Below are 26,367 nucleotides of genomic sequence, written 5' to 3'. Positions count from 1 at the left end.
ACTGAGATAAACCATTTCCTCTCCTTTCTCCTTCCATCAAAATGGTTTGCAGAACAAGCCATTTTGTTTCTCTGGATTCCGGAACCCATTTGATACAGAAGCCAAAGCATCTGCTTGAAGCCCAGGAGAGCCTGTGAGCAGAGATGCAGCATTTGCAGGGCTTTGGTTCCCAGCAGCCAGTACACTCCCAGGAGTGGATTTAATTGGCTCAGGGGGAGGACAGCAGTCAAGGGCACTGAGCCATGGAATAGTCAGCAGCACAAAACCAGCCCACACACCACCTGACCTGGGCAGTTTGTTTGTTTGTTTCTTTCTTTCTTTCTTTCTTTCTTTCTTTCTTTCTTTCTTTCTTTTTTTAAAAAATGTTTATTTTTGAGGGAGAGAGAGAGAGAGAGTGCAAGCAGGGGAGGGGCAGAGAGGGAGGGAGACAGAGGATCAAAGCAAACTCCACTTTGTCAGTGCAGAGCCGGATGTGGGGCTTGAACTCATGAACTGTGAGAAGATCATGACCTGAGCTGAAGTTGGACACTCAACCGACTGAGTCACCCAGGTGCCCCCCGGGCAGTTTCAAGCCAAAGCTTTAGGCTTTCTTTCGGATTTTAAAAGGGGAAAATTCCTTTTTTTCTAAGTAATATTTTTTCCCCTTCCTATTTTTTTTAAAGTTTATTTATTTATTTTGAGAGAGAGGGAGAGAGAGAGAGAGAGGGAGAGAGAGAGAAAGAGAGAGAGAGAGAGAATGCATGGGGGAGAGGCAGAGAGAGGGAGACAGAGAATCCCAATCAGGCTCTGCACCATCAGCACAGAGCCTGATGTGGGACTCTAACCCACAGACTGTGAGATCATGACTTGAGCTGACACCAAGAGTCGGATGCTTAACCAACTGAGCCACCCAGGCACCCATATTTTTCTCCTTCTTGAATAAAAAGCATAAATGTTTAGGAAATGAAGTACCCTTTTTTACCTCCATGAAGCTTTTTTAAAAAAAAATTGTCTTCCAGCCATTAAAATGTTCTGTTTTGACCAAAAAGAAAGTAAATACAGTTAACTATCCCATGTAAAGATAAACAGGTAATGTGTAACATAGCTTATTGGAGTTTTCCTCTGCTCTCATATGCTTCTTTGTTATTGTTTTTATTTTCATTAATTTTCCCTAAAGTAGTAATGCATATGTTCATTGTAACTAAACAATTTGAAGATGTTATAAAGAAAAAGTTATAATCTCTCCTTTCCCCCTTCTTCCCATTTCCTTCCTTCTGAAATCAGTTTGGTATATATACTTCCATACCTTTCTCCAAGCTCCTATTGAAGTGGATGCAGTGTTTGTGTAGATGTGTGGTTATTTGTTTTGTCAGAAATGGGATCATACTTTTATTCTGCACTTCCTTTTTCCCACTAAATAATACATCCTGGGTAGGTATAAATCTAATTCACCCTTTTAAATAGCTTCAGGGTGGGGTGCCTGGGTGGCTCAATCAGTTAAGCATCCAACTCTTGGTTTCAGCATAGGTCATGATCTCAGGTTCATGGAATCAAGTCCCACAATGGGCTCTGCACTGACAGCACGGAACCTGCTTGGGATTCTCTCTTCCCCTCTCTCTGCCCTTCTCCCCACTCGTGCTTTCTTTCTCTCTCTCAAAATAAATAAACATTTTTTAAAAGTTTTAAGGGGCACCTGGATGGCTCAGTTGGTTGGGCACCTGACTTTGGCTCAGGTCATGATCTCACAGCTTGTGAGTTCAAGCCCCACATCAGGCCCTTTGCTGACAGCTGAGAGCCTTGGAGCCTGCTTCGGATTCTGTCTCCCTCTCTCTCTGCCCCTCCCCCACTCATACTGTGTGTGTGTGTGTGTGTGTGTGTGTGTGTGTGTGTGTGTGTATGTGTGTCTCAAAAATAAATAATAAAACACTAAAAAAAATTTTTTTTTAAGTTTTAAATAGCTTTAGGGCTATAGACCTACAGGTACCACAATGTATTCAGCAAACAATGTATTTGTTCTTTGATAGATATTCAAGTGGTTATGTTTTGTTTTCTCTAAAAATATTGTTGCATTAAATATATACATACATCCTTTTTTACTTGTGCTTTTACTTATTGAACTGAAGTCGAGTTGACACACAATGTTACATTAGTTTCAGGTGTACAACACAGTGATTTGCCAAGTCTGTAGGTTATGTATGCTGTGCTCACTGCAAGTGTAGCCACCATCTGTCACCATACAACACTATTATAATACCACTGACTATACTGGTGCTTTCATTTCTATAGGTTGCATTTTCAAAAATAACATTGCTGGGTCAAGGGGTCTATGTATTTGACATTTTAATAGAGAATACCATCCTACTTTATAAAGAATTCTAGTAACTTGCATTCTTCCCATAAATGTGCAAGTACTTTCATTTCACTAAATCTTTAATATTAGGTATTCTTTCCCTTTCTCCCTCCTATCCTCTGTCTCTTCCTCCCACTCTCCATCCTCCTCCTCCCTCTATCCCTTCCTCTCTCTTTATGGTTTCATTCTTTGACCAAGCTGATGGCAGAAAATGGTGTCTTTATAGGTGCTTGCTTTGTATTTTCTTTACTACTTGTGAGATTGAACATTGTTTCATGTTAATTGGCCATTTTATTTTCCTCTGAATTTCCTTCACCCTTTTTCCTTATGAATCAGTTGCCTTTTTCTCAACAAGTTACAGGAGCTCTTTATGTGTTAAGTATTCTTGCAAATGAATTTTTGCAATGTATTACAAATATTTTTCCTAATCTATTATTTGTTTATTAAATTTTTCTATCTGTTACTTCATTGTGTCTAGATTTCTTGCCTTGCTTAAGAGTAATATCGCCACCGGGGTGCCTGGGTGGCTCAGTCAGTTAAGCGTCCGACTTCGGCTCAGGTCACGATCTCGCGGTCTGTGAGTTCGAGCCCCGCGTCGGCTCTGTGCTGACTGCTCAGAGCCTGGAGCCTGTTTCAGACGCTGTGTCTCCCTCTCTCTCTGACCCTCCCCCATTCATGCTCTGTCTCTCTCTGTCTCAAAAATAAATAAACATTAACAAAAAAAATTTTTTTTTAAAAAGAATAATATCCCCACCTCAGAGTTATATAAATATTTTCCTAAATGTTCTTCCAATACTTTTAGGGTTTTAATTATTTAATCCTGAACCTTTAATCCCTTTGGAATTATGTTTATACATAGCAAAGAGGTAGGGATCAGGCTTTATTCTAGGTCTGCCAGCACCATTTATTAAATAAACCATCTTTTCTGTTTTGCACTGAAATTCCATCTTTGTGATAAATAAGTTCCTTTCTTGTATCCTTTTCTGAACTTGCTCTGTTAGTTCACAGACCTATTTGTTCTTATAACCATGTCTTTTTATTATGTCTTTATAAAGTAAATTTTTATTATCTCCTAAGATAAATCCCCTATTTATATATTTTTAAAAATAATTTTCTTTTCTGTTTCTTGGCTAAATTTTGGGGTGTTTAGTATTCCATATGAACTTTAATTTTACCCATTTCACTTTCAAAGAAAAACTATTTGTATTCTTATTGAAACTTAATTAAGACAATGTAGTAATTTGGGAAGGATTAACGTTTTTGGATAATTAGACTTACACTTAAGTGTGAAACTTAAGTGTTCTATTTCAATATTTTGTCATTTTACCTTAGAATTTTTCAATATGCAACATAGATATATTGGGTCAATTCCAGTATTTGTCCTGAATAAGGACCATGCGAAGTTTTAGTTCTGATCTCTTCCATCCTTGACACTCTTACTGTCAAATGTGTAATATTGTCAGATTTGTGTTTATCTTCCTACTTAATCAGTGTTTTCAATTTACCAATATACTGTACTTACTAGTTTTGCTCACTGTTGACTCTAAAACCCCACTTACTTTCTGTGCTTGGTTTCCTTCCTGTTGGAGAATGTTCTTGGAGTCTGAATGGCAAACTTGCTCAGTCTTTGTCTGGAAACATCTTTTGTCCTCACTCTTGATATTTTAGAATTCTAGATAGACCTCATGTATAACGATTACGAAAGTTGTGTGCGTCCCTTTAAAAGTTTTCAACCAAAATAGGAGTCATTCATGTAAAATGTAGAAGTCTTTCACTTCCTTTCTCCTAGTCTCTGAGTCCCAGAGAGAGAAGCACTGTTCAGTTTGCTGATGGCCTTTTTCTATGTAGATACAAAACAAAACAAAACAAAACTGTGTATGTGTACAAATGCTGTACTTTTTCCTAGGCATAAACAATCATGTTCATACTTTATATTAAAAATTATGACCTGTACAGTGTCACACTCCTTTTTAACAACAGAGCGTGCCCTTTTTTCCATGTCAGTACAATGAAATCTTTCTCATTCTTTGTAGCAGCCATCTAGTATGGTATTAGTACATCATAATTTAACTCTTTTTCCTATTAGCAAATATTTAACTTGTTTCTTCTTTCCTTTGCTATTGCACAATATGTTTTACTGATCATCCTTTTACTTGTGGGAACATACCTTTGCTATAAATTCCTATATATTTGACCCAAAGGGTGTGCACATTGAATATGTTACTAGATACGCTTAACTTGTCTTCCCAAAAGATTGTTTTAGTTTACAACCCTAGAGTATGTCTGGCTCTAATTCTTGTTTTTCTTGTCCCTTAGAATTTCCACACTGATTAGTCAACAGTGGAAAATCCGAAGAGATGCAAGTAGGAAAAAGAAACTAAAACAGGTGGGTAGTCACATTGCTCATACCACTACTACAGCATCCCAAGTGTTTATCTAAATACCTTTACTTCTGTTCAAACAAATAAAAGAAATAGGTTCCAAGTGAAATTAGTAAGGAATTTTGGTCCCATGAAGAAAGGTATGGCCAAAGGTTGGCCCTTTGCAGAAGTTATACAATATCACACTGCAATTTTACAGACCATTTCTTTACAGCATCAGAAAGACTATTTACTTCTAGTGACTTCAAAGAGAATGGGTTTCTTCAGCCATCTATTTAAGCTGATGGAATTATACACAGGGGCTATCAGCAAATTTGGGCATGACGCCAACTTTCTTGTTTGTTGTGCAAAGCTATTTTCATCAGGACCAAAGCACATTATGGGGATTTTAATACTGTGATAGAGGAGCAAAAGCAAGCAAAGCCCAGCCTGGAGAAACCAGCACAGCCCAGTGGTCTGATGAGGAGAGAGGGTGCAGGTCCCTTCCAGTCGGAAGAAAATTGCAGTTCATGAAACATGAATGGCCTACTTGGAAGTATGGCCACTTTGGGTCGGTGTTCATACTTTAACAGTTCTGGCATCGGTTAGTCATTTTTAACAGCCTTTGATCCGTGGCTCAGCTCCCTCCCCTCCCTACAACATGTCTACCCCTCTCTCGGCTCCACCTCCCTACAGTTAGAGCAGAATCTCCCACCTTCATTTCTCTGTCCAAGGCCTAGTAGTCCCAGGAGCTTGGGGGAGTTCCACCTCCTTTAAATTCTGTCTCATGGCCTACCCTGCCTCCAGCACCTATGAGTCCCCTTCTCTGTTGGCAGAGTGAGAGTCTAGTCTGTCTGGAAGCTGCCCTGGGGCTGGAAGTCCCCAACTGCTTATCAGCAAGGCTTCGGGGCCTTGCCCTGCAGTAGCTTCCCAAGCTACTGGGCTTGTGTCCTGTTCTGACTCAGTGCCCCTGGGAACCCCCTGGATGCAGCTGTTTGCAGTGACTAAGATGCGGCAGCCGGTCAGCCCCCAGGACTGTTTATCTGGCCGAGGCCGATTTAGGAGGGCAAGCCTGCAAAAGGCCTCTCTGTTCCATAGCCACTAAACCTTGAGGACGCTGGGGTTATAGGAAGTCTAGAGCTGGGGTTTTTAACCAGGGGTTTATAGTTAGCTTCTGGGATTCAGAATTCCCCTGTATTCATAGGTACAGTGTGCGTGTGTGTGTGTGTGTGTGTACACACACACACACTTTTCTGGGCCAAGTGTCTGTAGCTTTCCTCAGGTTCTCAAATGTGATCTGAGATCTCTGAATTTTAAGAACCATTTGTCTAGAGAAAGCCTAAAGTGTTGTAGGCCACTGTGTCCCCCTGAGCACCAGCCTCACAGATGCCAGGATCTTGAGGGACCTTACCAGGCTTCTAGGTTTTTCTGTTTGAGGCTGAACTGGGACAAATTACTTAGTGTCACTGAAGCTGAGAGCCTTCCCATGGAATGTCCCACAGTCCAGTCATGAAATTGCACCCCCATCCCTGGTTTCATCTCATTGAACACACCAGGTGTGCTGAACACTTGTAGGGGGTGGGGTTTCTGGCTTCTGAGTCCATAACTCAGAAGGGGCTCTGTAGGCAACTCTACTGACAGTGGTGAGAATAGTGCTGAGGGCTGGAATTCAGTTTGGCTCCTGATTGCCAGGAAGAGCACTAAATGCTTTATCTACATCATTTTCTTTAACGCACACACTCCTTCAGTGAGGCTGGTACTGCTGTTTTACAAATGGAGAAATGGAGGCACAGAGAGATCTAGTAACTCACCAGAGATCACAGAGCCAATAAGCCAGTAAGTGATACATGACCCGTGCACATGAGCTTAACCACCAAGCTTCATGGTAAAAGTAAAGGGCATTGACAGAAAAGCTAAAGTAAACGGGGGTGTTTAGTGTAGGGCAAGCTGCCCTGTATATTGTGATAGTGAGAGCATTGCTGTTACACCAGATACACAGCTGTGGTCTTAAATCATTAAGAAAAGGTTGGTAATAGTGACGCCTGGGTGGCTCAGTCGGTTAAGCATCAACTTTGGCTCAGGTTTGTGAGTTTGAGCCTCGTGTCAGGCTCTGTGCTGACAGCTCAGAGCCTGGAGCCTGCTTCAGATTCTGTGTCTCCCTCTCTCTCTGCCCCTCCCCTGCTCACGCTCTCTCAAAAAAGAAAAGGCTGGTAATACATTAATGCATTAATGCAATACATGAGAAGAATTTCTATCCATTATAATTCAGATAAAGGATTTTTTTTACAGCTTTATTGAGATATAATTCGCATACCATACAATTCACCCATTTAAAGTATACAATTCATTGGTCTTTAGTGTATTTAGAGTTGTGCATCTGTCCCCATAATCAGTTTTAGAGCATTTTCATTACTTATCACCTTCCCAGCTCCCCACCCCTCCCCAGTCCTAGGCAACCACTAATCTACTTTCTGCCTCCAGGTGAGGTTTTGATACTTACAAGATTAACCGTGTGGGAATCTTGGTGATCTGGAGTGAGTTGTTCCCTGAGGGAAATTTGACTCTAACATATTTTATAAATGACTTTATTGGCTAAGAAGCTATAAGTGTGTCTTTGATATGCCTGAATTTGGGGTTGACATAGGCAAGAGACAAGTATTTTCTGAATCATTTCCACTTGTCAACATCGCCTGTCAAATAGGCTCCTCTGGGTAAGTGACTGTAAAACTTGGCTTCGTGGGGCCACCTCTCACCACTGGCGTCAGAACCAGCGGTAATCCAGCACAGGATCTTTCTTCTGTCATCTGAATCCCTGGTGTGGCTTCTCTCTCGGCTTTACTGTGGTTGTCGGTGTGAAGGCTGCTCATGTGGGTGCCTGTCACTGTAAAATTCAGGAGACAGCACGTACAGTATCCTGTCAGGCCCTTTGAGGACATCCAACTGCGTGCTCTCTTGAGCTGTTTCATGGTAGCAGATCCACTGTACCTCTCTCTGGATTCATTCATTCTTTCTTTCTCTCTTATTAGAGACCATTTATTAGGCATTATGCAGCAGGTGCGGTGGTAGGTGCTCGGTGAATCTACTCTCCAAAAGCTCCTTGTGCCCATCATTACAGTGTGTGGCCTTGTGTCACCAGGTGGAGAGAGCCATTTGTGTTGAGAGAAGCCTGAGGCGCAGGGGGTTTGATGATAGAACAGTTCTCTGAGGGGGACGACACAGATGCAGTACTGTCCACCTCAAGACAAAGCCGTCCCCAGAGTGCACCAGCCTCAAGAATGTGCACCGGGGCGCCTGGGTGGCTCAGTCGGTTTAGCGTCCAACTTCAGCTCAGGTCATGATCTCACGGTTTGTGAGTTGGAGCCCCGCATCAGGCTCTGTGCTGACAGCTCGGAGCCTGGAGCCTGCTTTGGATTCTGTGTCTCCCTTTCTCTCTGCCCCTCTCCCACCCTCACTCTGTCTCCCTCTCTCTCAATAAATAAATAAACATTTAAAAATTAAAAAAAAAAAGAATGGGCACTGAATTGGGAATGAAGAAATACAGATTTAAGTCCTGGTTGGAGGACCTTGGGTGACTTGTGCCACCTCTCTGAGCCATGGTGTCTCCATTGTGAGGGTTAAACAATGCAGTGCCTCAGATACTTTCGGCTCCATTGCTAGAAGGAGTGTGCATGTAGTAAGTGTTGAATGAAGAACTAAAGGAACGAAGGAACGTTCTGTGATTGTCAGGGCGAGAGTAGAACTGGAGCAGGTCAGGCGACTGGGTAGAGATGAGTGTAAATGAAGACAAAGGAGAGCCTCCCTTTCCTTTCCCTGGCAGTCCACTCCTGCTGCTTCAGCCCCCTTAACCTCACCTTTTCCTCAGGTTCTCTCTCATCCTCTGCTTCTCTGAGCCAGAGAGGCGCTGCCTTTGAGGCCCCAGAGCCAGCCAGTCCTGGGTGAGAATCCAGGCTCCAGCACGTGCTATTATGTCTAACAGGGATCTAATTATACTAGGCTACTGTGAAGTAACTAAGACGGTGTATGGAAAGCACATGTCACCATGCCTGATGCACAGAATATATACCCCATAAATGGTAGCCATTTTCATTTTATCACTGTCACTGTTATTTCTTTGGTCAGGAGCCAGGGCTCAGATTGTTATCTTAATCACTGGCTTGAGAGTATGGAGGTTCTTAAGTTTTTATTTTGTTTGTTTACTAATTCATTCGCACAATTGTATTTATTGAGCCTCTTCCGTATGTCAGGAACCATGCTGTGTGCTGGGGATACATTGGCAAACAAAGTCGGGGTACCTATCCTCGTGGAGCCAATTGGGAAGGCAGATAGTGAACAAATATATCAACACTCGCAGCATGGCAAAACGGGGAGCTCTTATCTTTTCTGCTGGGTCAGGGAAGAGGATGCTGTGGCTGAAGGGTGTCTGTCCTGGGCCACTAGGAGTTACGCAGGACACTTCAGGGGGCTGGCTGTCCCGTGAAGACTCAGTGTCTGGATGTAGGGAGTGGAGGGCTGCAGTACTGAGCCCAGGGACTGGGAATCTTGGGCAAACTGTTGCCATGGGCCAAAAGCACAGGTGAATCTATGTGCTCTCCTCAAGAACAGTCCCTGAGTTGTAAGCATGTTGCCTTTCCAGGTTCCAAGGGAGGCTCTTTAATTAGTATTTACCTATGTTGTGTTTTGTGGATCCTGATCTCTACTTCTATCCAGAGGCAGGAAGAATGGAACAAGAACTTTGTTTCCCCTTCAGCTTAAGACCAGAGGACCCAGGCCTTGCTGGCACTGCGTTCGGGCCTACAGTATGTCTGTGAGTGTTGTGTGATGAGTAGTGCCCTTCACTGCCCCGAGGCTCCACTCACCCCACACTAGGGAGAAGGCTCTGAAAATAGGCATGGAAGGGAAGCATTAGAGTATCCAATTGGAAACACCTGTGAAAGGGTCACATCAAAATCAGAGCAAAATTCAGAGGCACCCTTGTCCTCTCAGACCCCAGAGGGTACCAGCCACATTCGGTCTTCTTTCCCCACCAGTCCCCGTCCCCCAGCCCTGTGGCCTCCTGGTCATCTTTCTGGATACCAGGCAAGCCCCGCCTCTTGCAACTCCTCCCTCTGCCTGGCACAGCTTCCCCAGGTATTTGCCTCCCTTCCTTCCTTTGGGTCTGTGCACCGGTGTCTGTGCATCCAAGGCTCCCTGTCACTCTGTAGAAAACCCCACACCTCTTGCCCCGCTTTAGTTCTCTCCTTAGTACTTTCACCACCTGACATTTATTCTGCTTGCGTGTTAGTGTGAGTCACTCCACTAGAATGTCAGCGTCATGAGGGCAGAGGGTCTGTTTTGTTCGCTGCTGAACCCTCAGTGCCCAGTGAGTGATAAATAGGAAGGAAGGGTGGAGTAACTTCCTTAAAATCAGTGCCTATAAACGACCGGCTTCCTGAGCCCCCACTCTGCCTTATATGTCTTTTTATTACAGCTCTTACCTTCCAAGCTCTTTAAAGATTCTTAAAGTTTTTAAAGGTTTATATACAGAAGTGGTCTCTAAACTCTTTTCTCTCTCCTTACCTGTGGGGGCTCTGACACCCTCTTGTCAGTAGTAGAGACACGCCACATCCTTCTGCCTAGTGTTACTAGAATCCCTGTGGGAGGCAAGGGGCGTGGCTTGAAACCGTCTCCTGGTGATCCTGGTAACCCTGGTGTATGCCCCTCACACTGGTCACCCCACCTAGACCATGCGTGAGTTCATCTCCCCACCCAGACCATGAACTTCCCTCAAGGGCATAGTGATGTCTTACTGTTCTTGTATCCATGGCATCTGGTCCCAAGCCTGGTGCACAATGAGTGATGAGTAAAATTTTGTTGAATGAATGGATGGATAAATTAATAGTATAGAAATCACATCTTGCCGCTTTTCATTCTCCACAGTAGATTTAGGGAGTGCTTTCATATAGACTTCCAGAGAGCTGGCATGGCAGTAACCTGTTAGAGACCACTCTGGCTGTCCGCTGCTGAATAACACTGCAGCCCCAGTACTTAGTGGTTCAAAATAACAGTAATAATTTATTATCATCTCTCATGGTTTCTGTGGGTCAGAAATGTGGGGACAGCTTGGCTGGGCTCTTGTGGCTTGGATCTCATGCACTTGCAGTCAGATGGTGCTGGAATAGCTAGAGGCTGCCATAGCCAGCGGCTGCTGGCTGTATCTCTCTCCATGCCCTCCCAGGATCTCTCCATGTGGGCATTTCATTGGGTTGGTTTGGGCTGCCTCAAAGTGTGGAGCCTCAAATTCCCTACATGCAGCTCAGAGCTCCAAAGACAAGTGGCCCAAGAGAGAGCTAGCTGGAGGCTCTGTCTCCTTTCCTAACCTCGTCTTGGGAGTCCCACAGCATCGCTTCTATTGCATCCCATTAGTTAGGAGTAAGTCACTAAGGCCAGATCATTCAAGGGATGCAAATTAGACTCCCCTCTCGATGGGAGGAGCATCAAAGCATTTGCAGATGTGTTTCAAAACCACCACAAAGATCCCATTTTACTCCTTCATTGCACATTTGAGACACCCACTGTGTGAGGGGGAAGAACCTTGCCCAGAGGTACCCAGCAGAGCTGGTGCTCAGCCTCTGGACCTTTGGCCGGCCTGCTTGGAAGTGTACACTTTCCCTTCCTGCCCTCCCTGCACGGTCTGACGGGGACTGCCAGTCTCTGGGAACCATTTTAGCTAAGCCCTCACCAAGTTTAGATAGCGTGTAAACAGCAGGAGGCCCGGAGAGACCCAGCCTTCCTTGTCCCCAAGCGGTAATCCAGCTGGACTGTTCTGCCTCTTTCCAGAGACCTCCACAGAAACACAGATGTTCATGGATTGAAAAGTTTATATCACTGTCTCAATCCCCAGCCCCAGCTCTCTGCAGAATTCAGAGAATCAACCTAATACCACTGAAAAAATTCTGAAGATTTTTACCTCCAAATGAAAACTTTTTTTTTTTAATGTTTATTTTTTAGAGACAGAGCACAAGTCGGGGAAGGGTAGAGAGCCTGGGGCACAAAGTATCCAAAGCAAGCTCTGTGCTGACAGTAGAGTCTGATGTGGGGCTTGAGCTCATGAACCATGAGATCATGACCTGAGCTGAAGTCGGACACTTAACTGTCTGAGCCACCCAGGCGCCCCTGAAAATTCTAAATAGAACTTTTCTCAAGTGTGGGAAAAGTGCGTGTGGGTATATGTTTCAGCCAGCACTGTAGAATATTTTCGTGGGACTTCATTGCTTTCTTGCCCTTCCCTCAGGAATGCTTACTGTGAGGTTGGAGACTGATGGGAGAAAAGGGAACGGACAGCATTTAACAGATGCTTACTATATGCCGGGCAGGTGCTTTCATTTCTGTGTTTTGTAGCTTAATAGCACAGGCTCAATTCTACCCCACACTCAGTGAGTATACAACTTTGGGGAAGCTTCTTAACCTCTCTGCATCTCAGCTCTCTCTTCTGTAGAATAGGATTAAGAACACTTTCCACTTCACAGAGCTGTTATAAAATTAAATGACATAATGCCTGTAAGGTGCTTAGCACACAGCCTGGCATGCACTAAGGACTGTGTAAGTGCTGGCTCTGATCATTCCTCACAACCACCTTTCAAGGCAATTGTTATAGCCCCATCTTCCAGAAGAGGAATCTATTGGTCAGGTGAGTTGCCCAGCTATAGGGGCAGAAGCTGGTGACTCCCCAGCCCTTGCCGTGTCCACCACACTACACAAGACTCCTGGTGGCTCAGCCGTGCCGTCACGACATGCGGCAGTGGTGAGCCACAGAGGCTCTGAAAGCCTCATGCCCTGCAGGGCCCTCTGGTCAGGGTCCTAGAGCAGGAAAATGTGAAAAGACAGAGCCAGGAATCCATGTACAAGGCTCTGTAAAGAGCAGAATAACAGAGAATATTCCAGGCAGAGAGAACAGTCTCATGAAGGCCCTGAATTCAGGAAGAACTTAGTTGCTTTGCGGAATTGAAGAGTAAATGAGTCAAAAGACAGTGGTAATGGGAAGAAAGGTCACAGGGGACGGCAGGGCCAGATCAACGCAGGAATTTAGGGACTGGTGGCATGAGTTTAGATTTTCCCAGATGTGAAATGGAAAAGCATCAGAGGTTGAAAGAAGCAGGGGAATGACCCAACGTCTGATTTGCAAACATCACCCCAGTTGTTTGTGTAGAAAATAGACCGTGGGCCAAGGACAGAGCTGTGATGCAGTGAGGACGCTCCACCAGGGATACAGGTGAGGAAAGATGGAGACCAGGTGGTGACCGTGGAGAGGGGGGGAAGGCAGATCCAGGCTGAGCTTCCCAAGTAGAAATGATGGGACCTGGTGACAGATTATACATGAGTGGAGGCTGAGGAGGAATCCAGGATGCCTTCAGGTCTCCAGCTTGAGCAGCATGGACAGATGGTGTCTTCACTGAGCTGGGGAAGGCTAGATGAGGCAGGCTTGTGGCTTCACATGTGAGGTTTGAAATGGAGTGGGATGTCCAAGGGACATGCTAAGTAGGCAGACTGGCAACTCTAGAACTCTGGAGAGTGGCCTCTGGCTATATAGGGAGTCATCAACACACACTTTTTTTTTTTTAATTTTTTTTATGTTTGTTTATTTTTAAGAGGGAGACAGAGTGTGAGCGGGAGGGAGAGCGAGGAGGAGACACAGAACTGGAAGCAGGCTCCAGGCTCTGAGCTGTCAGCACAGAGCCTGACACGGGGCTCGAACTCACAAACTCTGAGATCATGACCTGAGCCAAAGTCGGACACTTAACCAGCGACTAAGCCACCCAGGCGCCCCTGTCAACACACACTCTTAAGGGAAAGGGTCGAGAACTTCCAGGGACCCAACGGAGAGAGAGGAGGACCAAGCCAGATCCTGATTCTTGTCCTGGGGGGCCTGTAACATAAAAGTCCCTGACAAAGGAGGCACCTGTGTGGAAGAGGTTGCGGCATGGCCCGAGAGGTTAGGGGACGCCCCTGGAAGACAGTGATCTGAGAAAAGTCCATGGGGACTAGCAACCAGGAGGTCAGTGAGGACTTTGTGTGACTCAGCACCCCGCCTGTCCTTTCCTCCTCACTGAGTGGCCTCCCAAAGCCTGTGTCTCTACCACCTGCTTCTGGGGCTACATGGTTCTGGCCCTCTGGGTGCAGAGGCCAAGCCTCTGCCTAACTGCCTCCAAATGAAACCTCACTGGAAGCTGCTCTTTGAGTGGGCATCAGGCATTGCCCTGGCAGGAGACTCCTCTCTAGTGACTCCCCTCTGGGTGTGCCCCTAAGGCACCTAGATAGAGCTTGGTGCCGGTCCGCCCCCTTAGTGCAGGCCTCACATGGTTAGATTGAGCTGCCTGCCCCTTCTCAGGTTCTGGGAATGTACTTACTTTGGGACCCTGACTTTCCTGCTTGCTTCCCTCTGGTCCTGGCTGCCTGTCACAGGGAAAAGCTGCTTCCTCTGAGTCTGAGAAATGCCAGCTGAGTAGGCCCTGGTATTTCCATCAGGTTTCCACAGCCCTTTCTTCCGTCAGAGAAGCCTTCCAGAGCATTTTCCCCACCTCTGAGGAGGCCTCTCCCATGGGACCAAGTCTCATTCTGTGCCCTTTGCAAAAGGGTCTGCTTTCTTTTTGTATGGTCTTTGCAAATACTTTTTAAAAAAGAAAAAAAAAAAAAAACAGGAAATGACCTTTCTGGTATATTTGGAAAACAATTTGGAGTTGTACTGGAATCTGCCTGAGCAATGAGGACGAATAGCTGTGGACTTGGAACAGACCATGTAGCTCTTGGCAGAGCCCAGGGACTCTTCCGTTTACAGGGCTGGGGACAGTGTTAAAAACTAAAGGGAGAAGGCAGTTTCCTGTGGGGAGCTTGACAGTGCCCAGAGCAAGCACCTGCGAGAGCCCCTGACCCCAGGCCACCAAGGGTCTGGGCCTGGGAAGCTGAGTACGAGAGTCTTCCCTTCCATCCTAAGCATTCGGAGTCAGATGCCTTACAAGTGACCAGACCCCAAGAAGGCTCCCAAATCTGAAAGCGAGGATGAGTGGAGGAGCAGCATCACTTTTGATCACCTCATAGGGCTGGAGCTGAGATGAGGAGATATTAGATGGCTGTAGACGCAGCTTATTTTCTCTGCCTGGATCACACTCTGTCCAGCTTTGCTGTAGACCTCAGCACAAGGTCACCTGCTTAAGGAGGCCTTCGCTGACCATATAACCCTTAACTAAACATCCACACACAGAGAACCCTGTTCTCTTCTTTCAATGCACTTATCACTATCTGTGATGATAAATCATTGACCTGTTCAATGCCTTTTTCTCTTATCAAATTGTAAATGTCTTTTTATTCTCCAAAATATATCCCATACCTGACACAGTGCCTGGCATATAGAAGGTGGTCAGTAAACAATGAATGAATGAATGAATGAATGAATGAATGAAGAAAGAAAAAGAGAAGGGAGGGAGGGAGAGAGAGAGAGAGAAATGTCAGGACTGAAAGAGATGTAGGGAGCATATTTCAACCTTTGTTATATTCAGATGGGCAGAAAGGAAGATGGGGGTGTTGGAGAGAGAGACAGTCAGAGAGTCAGAGTCAGTCACCCTATGGCACAGAGATTGAGCCAGACCTTTGGCCACTGTTCTGTTGCAGGGTTGCACACCCTTTGCTCCTTCTGCCTTGGAATCTAGAACATCTTCTATTATTTATTCATTCATCAAATATTCATATATCAGTATACATGCCAGCCAGAGCCACCACTTGTGTGGAACTAACATTCACTTCACCACCTTCAGCACCATAAAGAACAAAAGAAGGAAGTGTAAGTTTTTGGCCTTCTGCGCACCATTAAACAGAGAGAGTAAAAACAAAGGAGTTGAATGAAAATGTCAAAAAGACAGTTTTACTGGTAAGACACCCAGTGAAAACAGGCCATACTAATGACTTATTAATTGTGTGCCTCTTACATTGCACATAACTTATCAGACCCTACACACGCCATCTCATTCAGTCCTCACAACAGCCCCCTGATCAGCAGGGTGTTACTGTTATCCCCACACTGCTGAGGAAGAAACTGGAGTCCAGAGAGGTGAAGGGAGATGTCCAAGGTCTCTGAGCCAGTGAATAGGGACTCCGGGCGGCATGTTTGTCCTAGATGCCATCTATTACACCACACATGCCCCTGGGAGATTTGCAGTGTCGCTAGGGCTCCCGAAAGGGGGGAGTGGTGTGGGAGAAAGAGCTCTGGGCCGGGAGTTAGGACCCCTAGATGCAAGAACTTTAGGCAAGTCATTTTTTCTTTCTGAAGCTCCGTTTCCCCAGCTATTAATGAGAGGCTTGTCTAGATGAGCTCTGGGATCCCCTTCAGTTTGATTATTCCACAAATGGTTTTGAGAGAAGTGGAAAAATTAATTAAGATAGATCTCTAACTCATACATTTGAGTAAATAAATTCCAGATCAAGCAAAGATTTAAATGTGAAAAAGTCATGAATGTGTAAGAAATAAACAAGGGAGAATTCTTTACTAATCTCAGAGTGGGGAAGACATTTCTGTATGTGATGCAGAATCTAGAAACTATAAAATAAAATATGGATCAGTTTGACTACATGAATAGAGAAAAATGTGTGCATGTGAAGAAATGCCAAAAATAAAGCCATAGAACAAATGACAAGTAAAAATTACTTATAATTTCTCTTAAGGCAAAAAGATTAATTTCCTTAATGTATAATGAACTCCTGCAAATCAATAAGAAAAAGAGCTACAGTCCAATAGAAAAATGGGCACAGGATTTAAGTAAACAGTGTACAGAAAAGGAAATAGACGTGGAATGATGGTCAGCTTCACTCACAGGAACAGTACAAGCTAAAACAGCCAACTACTGTTTCACCTTTCAGACTGAGGAAAAAAAGACAAAAAGACAAGTGTTGATAGGAATGTGTTGAAACAAAGTGTTCCTCATACATGCCCAATGAGAGTTAACCTCTGTGGAGGCAGATTTGGCAGTGTCTATTACCCTACCCAAATCACAGATCCTTTAATGAATGTGGCAGTTCTACTTTTATGGAAGCCAGGGGCGCCTGGCTGGCTCAGTTGGTGGTGTGTGGGACTCTTGATCTCGGGGTTGTGGGTTCAAGCCCCAAGTTGGGTGTAGAGATTACTTTAAAACAAACAACAACAACAACAACAAAAAACCCAAAGTCCATCAAGAGGGAAGTAATCAGTCTACAACAATGAGACGACAAAATACTATACTGTCAGTGAAGAAAGTTTTAGCTGTATAAAGATTTTGGGTTTGTCTCTTGTGTTTTTTTGATATAATCAGTGCTGTGGTTTCAGGTCCTCTGCCCATTTTTAATTGGATTACGTGTGTTTTTTTGTGTTGAGTTGTATAAGTTATTTATGTGTTGTGGATATTACCCCCTTATCAGATATATCATTTGCAAATACCTTCTCCCATTCAGGTCTGTCTTTTCATTTTGTTGATGGTTTCTTTCACTGTGCACAAAAATTTTTATTTTGATATAGTTCCAATAGTTTATTTTTGTTTTTTGTTTACCTTGCCTTAGGAAATATGTTTAGAAAAATATTGCAAGGCCAAAGAGGTTACTGCCTGTTTTCTTGTAGGGGTTTCATGGTTTTATGTCACATATTTAGGTCTTTAATCCATTTTGAGTTTATTTTGGTGTATGGTATAAGAAAGTGGCCCAGTTTTCCTAGCGCAACTTATTGAAGAGACTGTCTTTTCCCCGTTGTTTATTCTTGCCTCCTTTGTCATAGATTAATTGGCCGTATAAGCATGGGTTTATTTCTGGGCTCTTCATTCTGTTGCATTGATCTAGGTATCTGTTTTTGTACAAAGACCATACTGCTTTGATACTACAGCTTTGTAGTCTATCTTGAAATCTGGGGTTGTGATACCTCCAGCTATATTCTTCTTTCTCAAGATTGCTTTGCCTGTTTGGGGTCTTTTGTTTGTTCGTATAAAGTTTAGTATGATTTAGTATTCAGTATTATTTTAGTTCTGTGAAAAATGCTGTTGGTATTTTGACAGGGATTACATTGAATCTGTAGATGGCTTTAGGTGGTCTGGGACATTTTAACAATGTTCTTCCAATTCATGATCATGAAATATCTTTCTATTTGTGTCATCTTCAGTTACTTTCATCAGTATTTTCTAATTTTCAGAGTACAGGTCTTTCACCTTGGTTAATAAGTATATTCCTAGTAATTCTTTTTGGTGCATGTCCTTTTTTTGAGTTTTATACTACATGCACATGTATTCAAAAAGGAAATAATTTAAAAATAAAGTGAATGTTTTCACTATGAAAAATACAAAAATTTTAATTGTAATTTAAATATGTGATATCATTTTTTATTTAACAGTTGTGAGCATTTTCCCATGTCTTCTAAAAATATTCACAAACATTTTAATGCCTGAAGTGTATTTCATTTGGCTATAAATCAAACATTTGTATAATTGTATATATTTCTCTGCTGTCCATATATGAGCTCATTTTAGTGTCTTAGTTTTTGACTATTATAAATACCATAATGAACATCTTTGTATATCTGCATTTACAACTTGGATTTTTTTCTTAGAACAGTTATGAGCTTAGTTGCTCAAGGATATGAAAAAAGTTGGTTTCTTTTTTTTTTAAGTTTACTTATTTTTGAGAGAGACAGAGCGTGCATGCATGAGAAGGGCAGAGAGAGAATCCCAAGCAGGCGCTGTCAGCGCAGAGTCCTCGAGGCTCTGTCTCACGAACAGTGAGATCATGACCTGAGCCGAATTAAGAGTCAGACACTTAACCGACTGAGCCACCCAGGCACCCAAAAGTTGAGGTTTCTTGATGCATCTTATCAAATCACTCTCCAGAGATGTTCTGGTGGTTTATACTGTCATAGGCAGTCTGATAATGACCATTTTCTGACGTAGTTCCCAACTCTAAGGATTCATTTCCCCGTTGCTGTTGACTGTAAGCAGCAGAGAGCAAGAATTCAAGTGTTGAAGAAAAATGAAATTGTGTACTTGTGCTGTGGCACAGGGGGCTCCCCAGACTAAACCCTACAATCGCTCTGGAATCCCTGTTACCCAAGGGAACGAGGATGGGGCAGGGGCAGCCGGAGCATGTTGGCTGGGTTGGTGTTTTCCAGGATTGGGCTTTGCACTTGGCACACTTCCCTGAACCAGGAGGATCAGCTCCCTGCACAGGGCAGCTTGTAAGGTCAGCCAGGCAAGGGCAGGAGTCAAAGCCCCAGGGTGTCTATTCCATCAGGAAGCTGGCCTTTTAGATGTAGCTTGTAACTCCATCCCACAGTGGCATCAGATTCTAGAGGTACCGGACAAGAACGTTACATCAGTCTACAGTAGCCTGAGGCCTTTCCCAGCAGCCCTGCGGAGTCACTTTATCATCCCCACCAATTGGCTAAGAGAGATGGAGGGACAATAGACAGGTAGATACAAACTTGAGAAATATTTATTGAGCACATACTCTTTGCCAGGCACTGTTTGAGAATGTAAAGATGAAGCACAGAGCATCTTGGCCCAGCTGCCAAGATTAGGCCTTTGGGTCTGGTGTGGTGAAATCTCCTGGAGCTTTTCTAGTTGGAGAAAAGCTAAGGAGACAGAGCTTGGGGAGATGGTGTGGCCTGCCCAGGGTCTGTCCCTTCCCCTCGGATGTGGATGTAACATGGAGGATGGGCTTTGGGTCTAAGATATTTCTGAGTCATGGTTATGAACTCACTCACTGACCTCAGAGGGCTATTGTGGCAATTTAGTAAGTGAGGTAGGGAAAGCACAGAACGACTTGGCAAGTGTTACCTTTATTATTGTTTAGAATTGTCATAAATTTTCGTGTTATTACTGTTGTTGCAACAGGCCATTCCCCTGTTCTGAAGCTTTGAGCCATTTCCCAAGAGAGAGAGTGGAGTGAAATTTCTGTGACCTGCAGAAGGAACCACTTCTGGGGCTTCAGAGAGTTCGTTGTGTTGTTTTGTTTTTTTACTGACAAGACCAAGCACTGGGGCAACTTCTTTCTCTCAAGGCAACCAAAAAAAAAAAAAAAAAAAAAAAAAAAAAAATAGCCTGAGCACACCCTCTGCTGGAGCTTGGGGGGATTGCCTTAGACAGGATCCGGCCCTGCCTTTATTTTACAGATGGGGGAACAGAGGTCTGGAGAGGAGCTGAGCATTCTGAGTGCCCCTGCTGTATTCTTTAGTGGTCTCTTCTGAGCTCGGTGTTGTGGGGAGACATTGGGGCCAGCCCTCCACACCAGTAGCCCACTCTTTCACACATGCACACTCCCCTTTGGCACTTCCCAAGCCCACCCCAGGCACCTTCTGCCAATGTCAGTTACCTAAAAAAAGCATCACACGGTAACTTGGGCTGATAAGAACTTCTGCAATTACAAAAATACAGTCTTAGAAGTTCCCCTTAGTTACAAAGAACCACACTTGATAAGGTGATTTTTTTCCTTGTATTTGCTCTTTCCCTACAGAAACTAGTTTCTATGTTAGGTGTTGTTTTGCAGTTAACAGTTTATCTCAGAAACCTTGCCATATCAGTACAGGTTCATCTGGTATGATTTGATTGCCTTCAGAAACTCAGAGGTGTTCAGTGAGAGATATTCATGTCCCCCTAGCAGATGAACATTTTAATACAGTAGCAATACTGATTGTTGGCAAGGGTGCAGATAAATGGACAATCTTATAGTGCTGTGTGTGGGAATATAAATAGGAGTAGTACAGAATTTATAAGTTTTTTTTCCCTTCATCTTTTATTGTCCTAAATACCTATGCTATTCACAAAGGCAACTTGGAAATGTGTCTAAACAATGTGGCTTAAACATCATCTCACCCTTCCTTTTAACCCAGCAATTCTACTTCTAGAAATGCATTCTAAGGAAATAACTAGAGCTAGACACAGATTTGCATAAAGACCACATACTATGTGTAAATGGCAGACAATTGGAAATACCTCCATGTTCATTTCTAGAGGACTGATCAAATCTTGGTACATCCAAGTACACATGTACAAAACTCACCTAGAGAGAACCTTAAATGATATGTTCTAGAGTGTTCTACAGAGTAGGCTATAAAATACAATACATGGTATGATCTCCCAATTTTTAAAAAATGTATGTGGCTCTTTTTTATGTATGTGGTTCTCTTCTCACTCTAGGCTATATTATCAATGACCAGAGCTCTTAATCATAGTAACTCCTAATTTCCTGTCTTTCTTCCCCACGCCACCCCCATCCTTCTTCTGAGTTCTAGCCCCGTACTTCCATTGACCTACTGTACGTCTCCCCTTTGAGGGCTCACAGGCCTCTCCAAGTTGGTGTGGTCAAATAGAACTCAGCCTTCACCCCACCATCATGCCCCAAAATATTCCTTCTGTGCTGTTCATCTCAGTCAACCACATTTTCATCTGCTTACTCATGTCAGAAAGCTCACTTCCCCACCATTCAGACACCAGGTCCTATTGATTTAGCCTCCAAATTACGTCTAGAATCTGCACCACCACCTCCTGCCTCTACGGACCATCCTCTCACACCTGACCTTCTGCAGGAGCCCTCAACTTGCCCACTTCTGGGCCCTGCTCAACCCAGATGTCAGAGTCATCTTTGAAAATGCAGATCTGAGCTTTTGTGACCTGGCCAAAACACTTGAGTTGTCAGGTTGCAGAGGTGATCTGGCCCCTGCCCAGCTCAGCAGCATCCTTGGTGTCACTGCCCCTCACCCAGCATACATGAGTCTATGGCTCTTTTGGTTCTTCTGTTCCACCAAACCCATCCCTCCCCTGAGCCTTCACACGTGCTCTTCCCCTCAACTCCTTATCTAGATAACACCTGTTCTTCCCTGGAGCTCATCTAAAACATCACTTCCTGATCCCCAGCCTTGGTCAGACCCTGGTAGTCACTCCAGCACCCTGCCTTCTCCCTGGAAGCCCTGAGCACCCAGACAGTTCCTCGGGTGATTTAGGCAATTTGCTGTGGCCCCCAGCAGGCTGTAGGCTCCCGGAGGGCAGGGACTGTGGCTGACTTGTTCATGGCTTCATCTGTAGCATCTAGCCAGTGCTAGATATTTATCAGTAACTTTAGAGGAAAGACAAGGGATGTTCTTTCAACTGGCCATAGTGGTTTTCTGGGTGTGAAACTTTGGGTGATTTATTTTGTTCTTCACACTTTTCTGTGCTGTTTTCAATGATTAAGGCAGAAACTGTCATTTTGTCGAAAGACATCCGTGCTAGGGACCGGAGCAGAGTCTTCCCTGCAGGATGGACCCGGCCTCACCTTTGTGCTCCTGCCCCTTTGCCCACAGGCCTGAAGAGCGATGCGACAGGCGTGATGGAGGTCGAGTCCTCCTACTCGGACTTCATCTCCTGTGACCGGACAGGCCGTCGGAACGCGGTCCCTGACATCCAGGGGGACTCTGAGGCTGTGAGCGTGAGGAAGCTGGCTGGAGACATGGGCGAGCTGACACTCGAGGGGGCAGGTCAGAACCCACGGGTCTTTACCATTCCTACACTTCTGGGCTCCAGGGCTGTCCTCCAAGTCATAGACCGCCCACTCCAAATCAGTCCCAGGTGGCATCTCAGGCCCTGAGGACTCTCTGGCCAGGAACCTGGGGCTCCTCCCTTTCCTCCCTGCCCTCCATCCACAGGGCCTGTCAGTTCTCCCAGACTCAGCCCAGGTCCTTCAGCTTCCCTCCAGCCCCACAGCCTCCCTGCACCACTCCCTGCCGGCCAGTTGCCAGCGAGACAGCAAGACTCACTCAGACCATCCTGTCTCCTCCTGCCTCTGCCAAGCCCATCATCACAGGGCCCTGCCGTGGGGCCAGACCCTACCCTGCCCTGCCTCTGGGTTCTCACCAGGGGCCCCTCTCCCTTCACTTTCTGTCCTCCAGCCATACCCACCATTAGTCTGTTTCTGTCAAGGTGCAGGCCTGCCCTGTCCAGAGCCTTCTGTGTCAGTTTCCTCTACTAGAACCTTCCCATTCAGTCCTGGGGTTGCCATCTCCCCACTCAGGCTGTACTCAGAGGCACCTGCCCAGTCACTGACCTTCGTCACTCTGACAAGGTTTCATGTGTTTAAATGTGCGCTTCAGGAGAGCAGGGGCCTTCTCTTCTGCTGGCGCATAGCAGGTGCCTGGGAACTACAGGCTTCATGAATGAATGGGGAAGATAGCAAGCCAGCCACCAACCCCCACAGTGCCTGGGGCCACCCTTCTTTCAGCCCTGGGACCTTCCTCTAGACAGCCTTCTCTGACCCTCCTGCACTGGGTAGAGCCCTCTCCTCCCTGTCCCCAGAGTTCCACAGAGGCGGTGTCTGTACCACATCACCTCCTACAGCAAACTGCAACTGTAGGGCTCCGTGGGTCTCCCACAGAGCTGTCCTGGAGGGCCACCATCTTACTTTCCTCCATGTAGCCTTCAGTCCAGAGCCCTTGGTGCTTGTTGGCCAGAAGTGACCATGGAGTACGGAGCAGACTGGGCACATGGACTCACCCCTCTCCTGTAACAGATGGCCCTACAGGCCCAAGAAGCTGGGCGGCTTGCTCAAGGTCACCAGCAAGTTAACACTGTTAGAATGGCAACCTGCCCAAGGAAGCACACCCCATACCTCCCCCAGCCTCCCCCCGCCTTTCCTGTGGCCACGCTCCTCACAGCTCACCTCAGCCTGCTGCCTCGGAGCCAGAGGAAAGCACGTCTATTTCTCAACAGCCCCTTAACATGCTGCTCCCTGGGGCTGGTTCTTCCTGCCCTCCCCTCACCTTGCTTGCTCTTAGAGACCCAGACTGCTCTACTGAGAAGCCTTCCCTGACAGCCTCAAGCCAGAGGCGACACCTCTGCTCCCAGCCACCTCCATAACCCCACTTAGCACAGCGCCCCTCCTCTCCCACCTGGATCTTTGTCTCGCGTACGTGCTACATGGTGGCATATCGGCATATTGCTCACAGCTTCTGCATCCTTATGCTCAGCTCTAGTGAACGGTTTTCTGTCTCCTTCTACCTCAGTAGTAGTAAGCACTCATCCATGGACACAGGCCCTTCTCATACCTGTTTCCTCTAATTTGGAATCCTTGAAGTGTCTGGGTCCTCTGGGTCTAGGACATTTGCCTGCCAGGGTGACAGACATTTGAAAAGGGGACCTGAGGAAGGAACAGTGTTCAATGCAAGGAAATGAAGCAGTCATGCTGGAGTGTAGGCCAGCCTGGCTGACGAACCTTCCAGTAGGCCCTGCAATGAGCCGTTTCCACAGGCAGGCCTGGGGGGCTGTGCTCAGTCCCCCGGACTCACTGAGGGAGCGGGCCTACAAAGATTCTGACCAGCAGGCCCGGCTTAGAATCTGTTTGCTTAAAACAGCCCAGGAGACAGATGCCCAGCTGGACGGAAGGGGAAGTATGGCCTTGGCCTGTCCTGGAGGCCCAGCCGCTGGCCTTCCCAAGTCTGTGGCCTGTTGGTGTTTGTTAATGCTCCCTAAGCATATCGTACACAAGCCTTTGCCTTTCCTGCCTTATGTGGGGAGGATGTTTCCCTACTTTGCCTAATGATAAGAGACAAGACATGAAGAAAGGAATACACTGCCCAGCAGTTTCTGACCATGAAAAATTCTGACCAGTTTCAAATTGTGCCCTGAAACTGACCCCAAGGAAGTCCCAAGAATACTGATTGGTGAAGAAAGTGCTTGAGAACCTTCTCCCCAAGAGAGAGCTGGGACTGGGACAGAGGAAGTGCTGGCGAAGACATTCCCATGTGCCGGGTGACCACCTTTGGCCCTACGCCTTGGTCACACACAGGTGAAGGTGTCCCCATCCTCACTTTAAACAAATTGCCTGAGGTCCCACAGCAAGGAAACAGAGCAGAGATTACTAGGGAATCCAACGAGAATGTTCCTGCTGGCCAGGGCAGGAAGCTCAGGGTCAAATTGGGTATCAGAACCTGGGAAATTTGCCCGAAGTGCAGACTAGTCTGTCAGGCTTCTGGAGGGCCAGAAGGACCCTCTGGGCCCAAGCTTTTGTTACAGGACCACCCAGGATAGGGGTAGTGGTAGGGATGGGCACCAGACATCCACGTTCTGGCTGCACCACTGGCTACCACCACCTTCTCAGACTGCTACGCAGGTGGGATGAAGCAGTGCCGAGGATAGCCAGCCTTCATAAACCCTGGAGAGTGCTGCTTTGTGGCCGAAAAAATTCAGTGGGAAAGACATTGGCTGTCTCCACTGCTTACGTCTAGCAAATCAGTTCATGTCTTCGAGCCTGCTTTTCCCATACTATATCATGACTCTAATCATAATCTCCAGGCTGTGTGGGTGCTCCAGCCTCAGGAGCTCAGGACAGGGTGGGGTGGTTCTCCTTGGTCAGTGGAGGGATTGGTCTAAGGATGCAAAGACAGCGGCCCTATTGGGAGGTCAGGCTGGTCTGGTAAGGACACAGCACAGTGAAACGGCCACACCCTGGTACTCCCCTGAGCTAGCCTGTTCCCTGCCCCTTCTCTGTCTTATGAGAACAACTACCACTCACTGAGCACCCATTCCATGCCGGGACTTCACATTTGCCCCCTCCTTTTGAGAACCTTCACAGACAGCCTGATCCTCAACTGAGGCTTGTAGCAGTCGTCATGAGCCTGGCCTTTCATTGACCTTAATTATACTAGTAACACCGCCTGCATTTTCTTCGTAAACGTTGTTAGAGGCCAAGCTAAGGGTCTTTTTGGCCATGGCCACCCTTAATCCAGCTCCTGCCCTGCGCCCCAGGGCTCACCCACTGTTCTGACTTCAGCTGCATCCTTCCAGGCCTTCTGTGCTTTACGTTTGTGTATATGCTTCTTTTCTCTCTTCAGAAGGACAGACAGAGGCGGGCACCCCAGACAAGGAAGCTAGCAAGCAGCCTGAGAGCAACGATGGGACCACCTCGTCTTGAGTCTGACTTTGCCCATGGAAGGTGGAAGAGAGACCTGCTGTCCCCACCTGGACAGGGAGCCCTGGCATTGGCCTGGCAGCCCCTTCTGAGCCCCTGTACCAGGCAAGCCAGGCCAGAGTGAAAAGGCACCCCCGGAGGCCGCCGTGGCCCCTACCCTGGAAAAACCCTCCCCCTGCACCCTCAGGCTCCACTCGCCCACCACCTCCTCACCGTGCCCAGGCACACTCTCAAGACCCTGTAGCTGCGGGGCATTATTTATTCAGCGGGCACCTGGGTGAGCAGCACCCCAAGAACACGCCTCCATAGGTGGTCTGGGCGGCAACCACGGCCCAGCTCTGCCCCGCCTTCTCCAAGCCCAACCTTCTGGGTCAAGACCTTCGTATCCCTTTTTTTAAAAAACACTTTTAAACTTTTTAAAAACTATAAACCTCTTTTCAGCAGAGAGGAAGGGAGCTGACTTTTTTTTTTTTTTTTTTTTTTGGAAGGCATTGTAAGCAGAACTGACCATCTGTGCAGCTCCACGTCCCCTCGTGGAGCTTCACGGATCCATTTCTAGGAAAGGGGTTTTGTGCTCACAACTGATCAACTCTTTGCCCTTTCTACCAACATAAGTGGCACCTAGGACCCAAGAAATAAATGCTGATGATTTGTGTGACTGGTTTAAGATTATTTCTCCTTTAAGCAGCAAAAGCAGGGGTGGGCCAGGTTTCCCCGAGTTAGTTGGGATCTGTCACTGCCCTGGGTTTCCATGGAAGGGCATACCTG

At 46.0% G+C, this 26,367-nt stretch overlaps 1 protein-coding gene across 5 annotated transcripts in view; it reads left to right on the top strand.

The window, feature by feature from the left end:
- The window catches only part of PKIG (cAMP-dependent protein kinase inhibitor gamma), a 97,393-nt gene extending 71,139 nt beyond the window's left edge, over positions 1–26,254 (top strand). For all 5 annotated transcript variants that reach the window (XM_047852719.1, XM_047852716.1, XM_047852715.1 and 2 more), the window contains 3 exons: positions 4,646–4,715; positions 22,001–22,174; positions 25,523–26,254. In XM_047852719.1, the coding sequence (XP_047708675.1) occupies positions 22,027–22,174; positions 25,523–25,602 (228 nt within the window). In that variant the 5' untranslated portion in view covers positions 4,646–4,715; positions 22,001–22,026 and the 3' untranslated portion in view covers positions 25,603–26,254. The remainder of the gene's footprint in view (positions 1–4,645; positions 4,716–22,000; positions 22,175–25,522) is intronic.
- Positions 26,255–26,367: the final 113 nt, after the last annotated feature.

The sequence above is a fragment of the Prionailurus viverrinus genome, chromosome A3 (assembly GCF_022837055.1).
Source record: "Prionailurus viverrinus isolate Anna chromosome A3, UM_Priviv_1.0, whole genome shotgun sequence".
In the NCBI taxonomy this organism is placed as follows: Eukaryota; Metazoa; Chordata; class Mammalia; order Carnivora; family Felidae; genus Prionailurus; species Prionailurus viverrinus.
The sequence above is the reverse complement of the archived record's forward strand: the minus strand, read 5'-3'. Positions and strand labels throughout refer to the sequence as shown.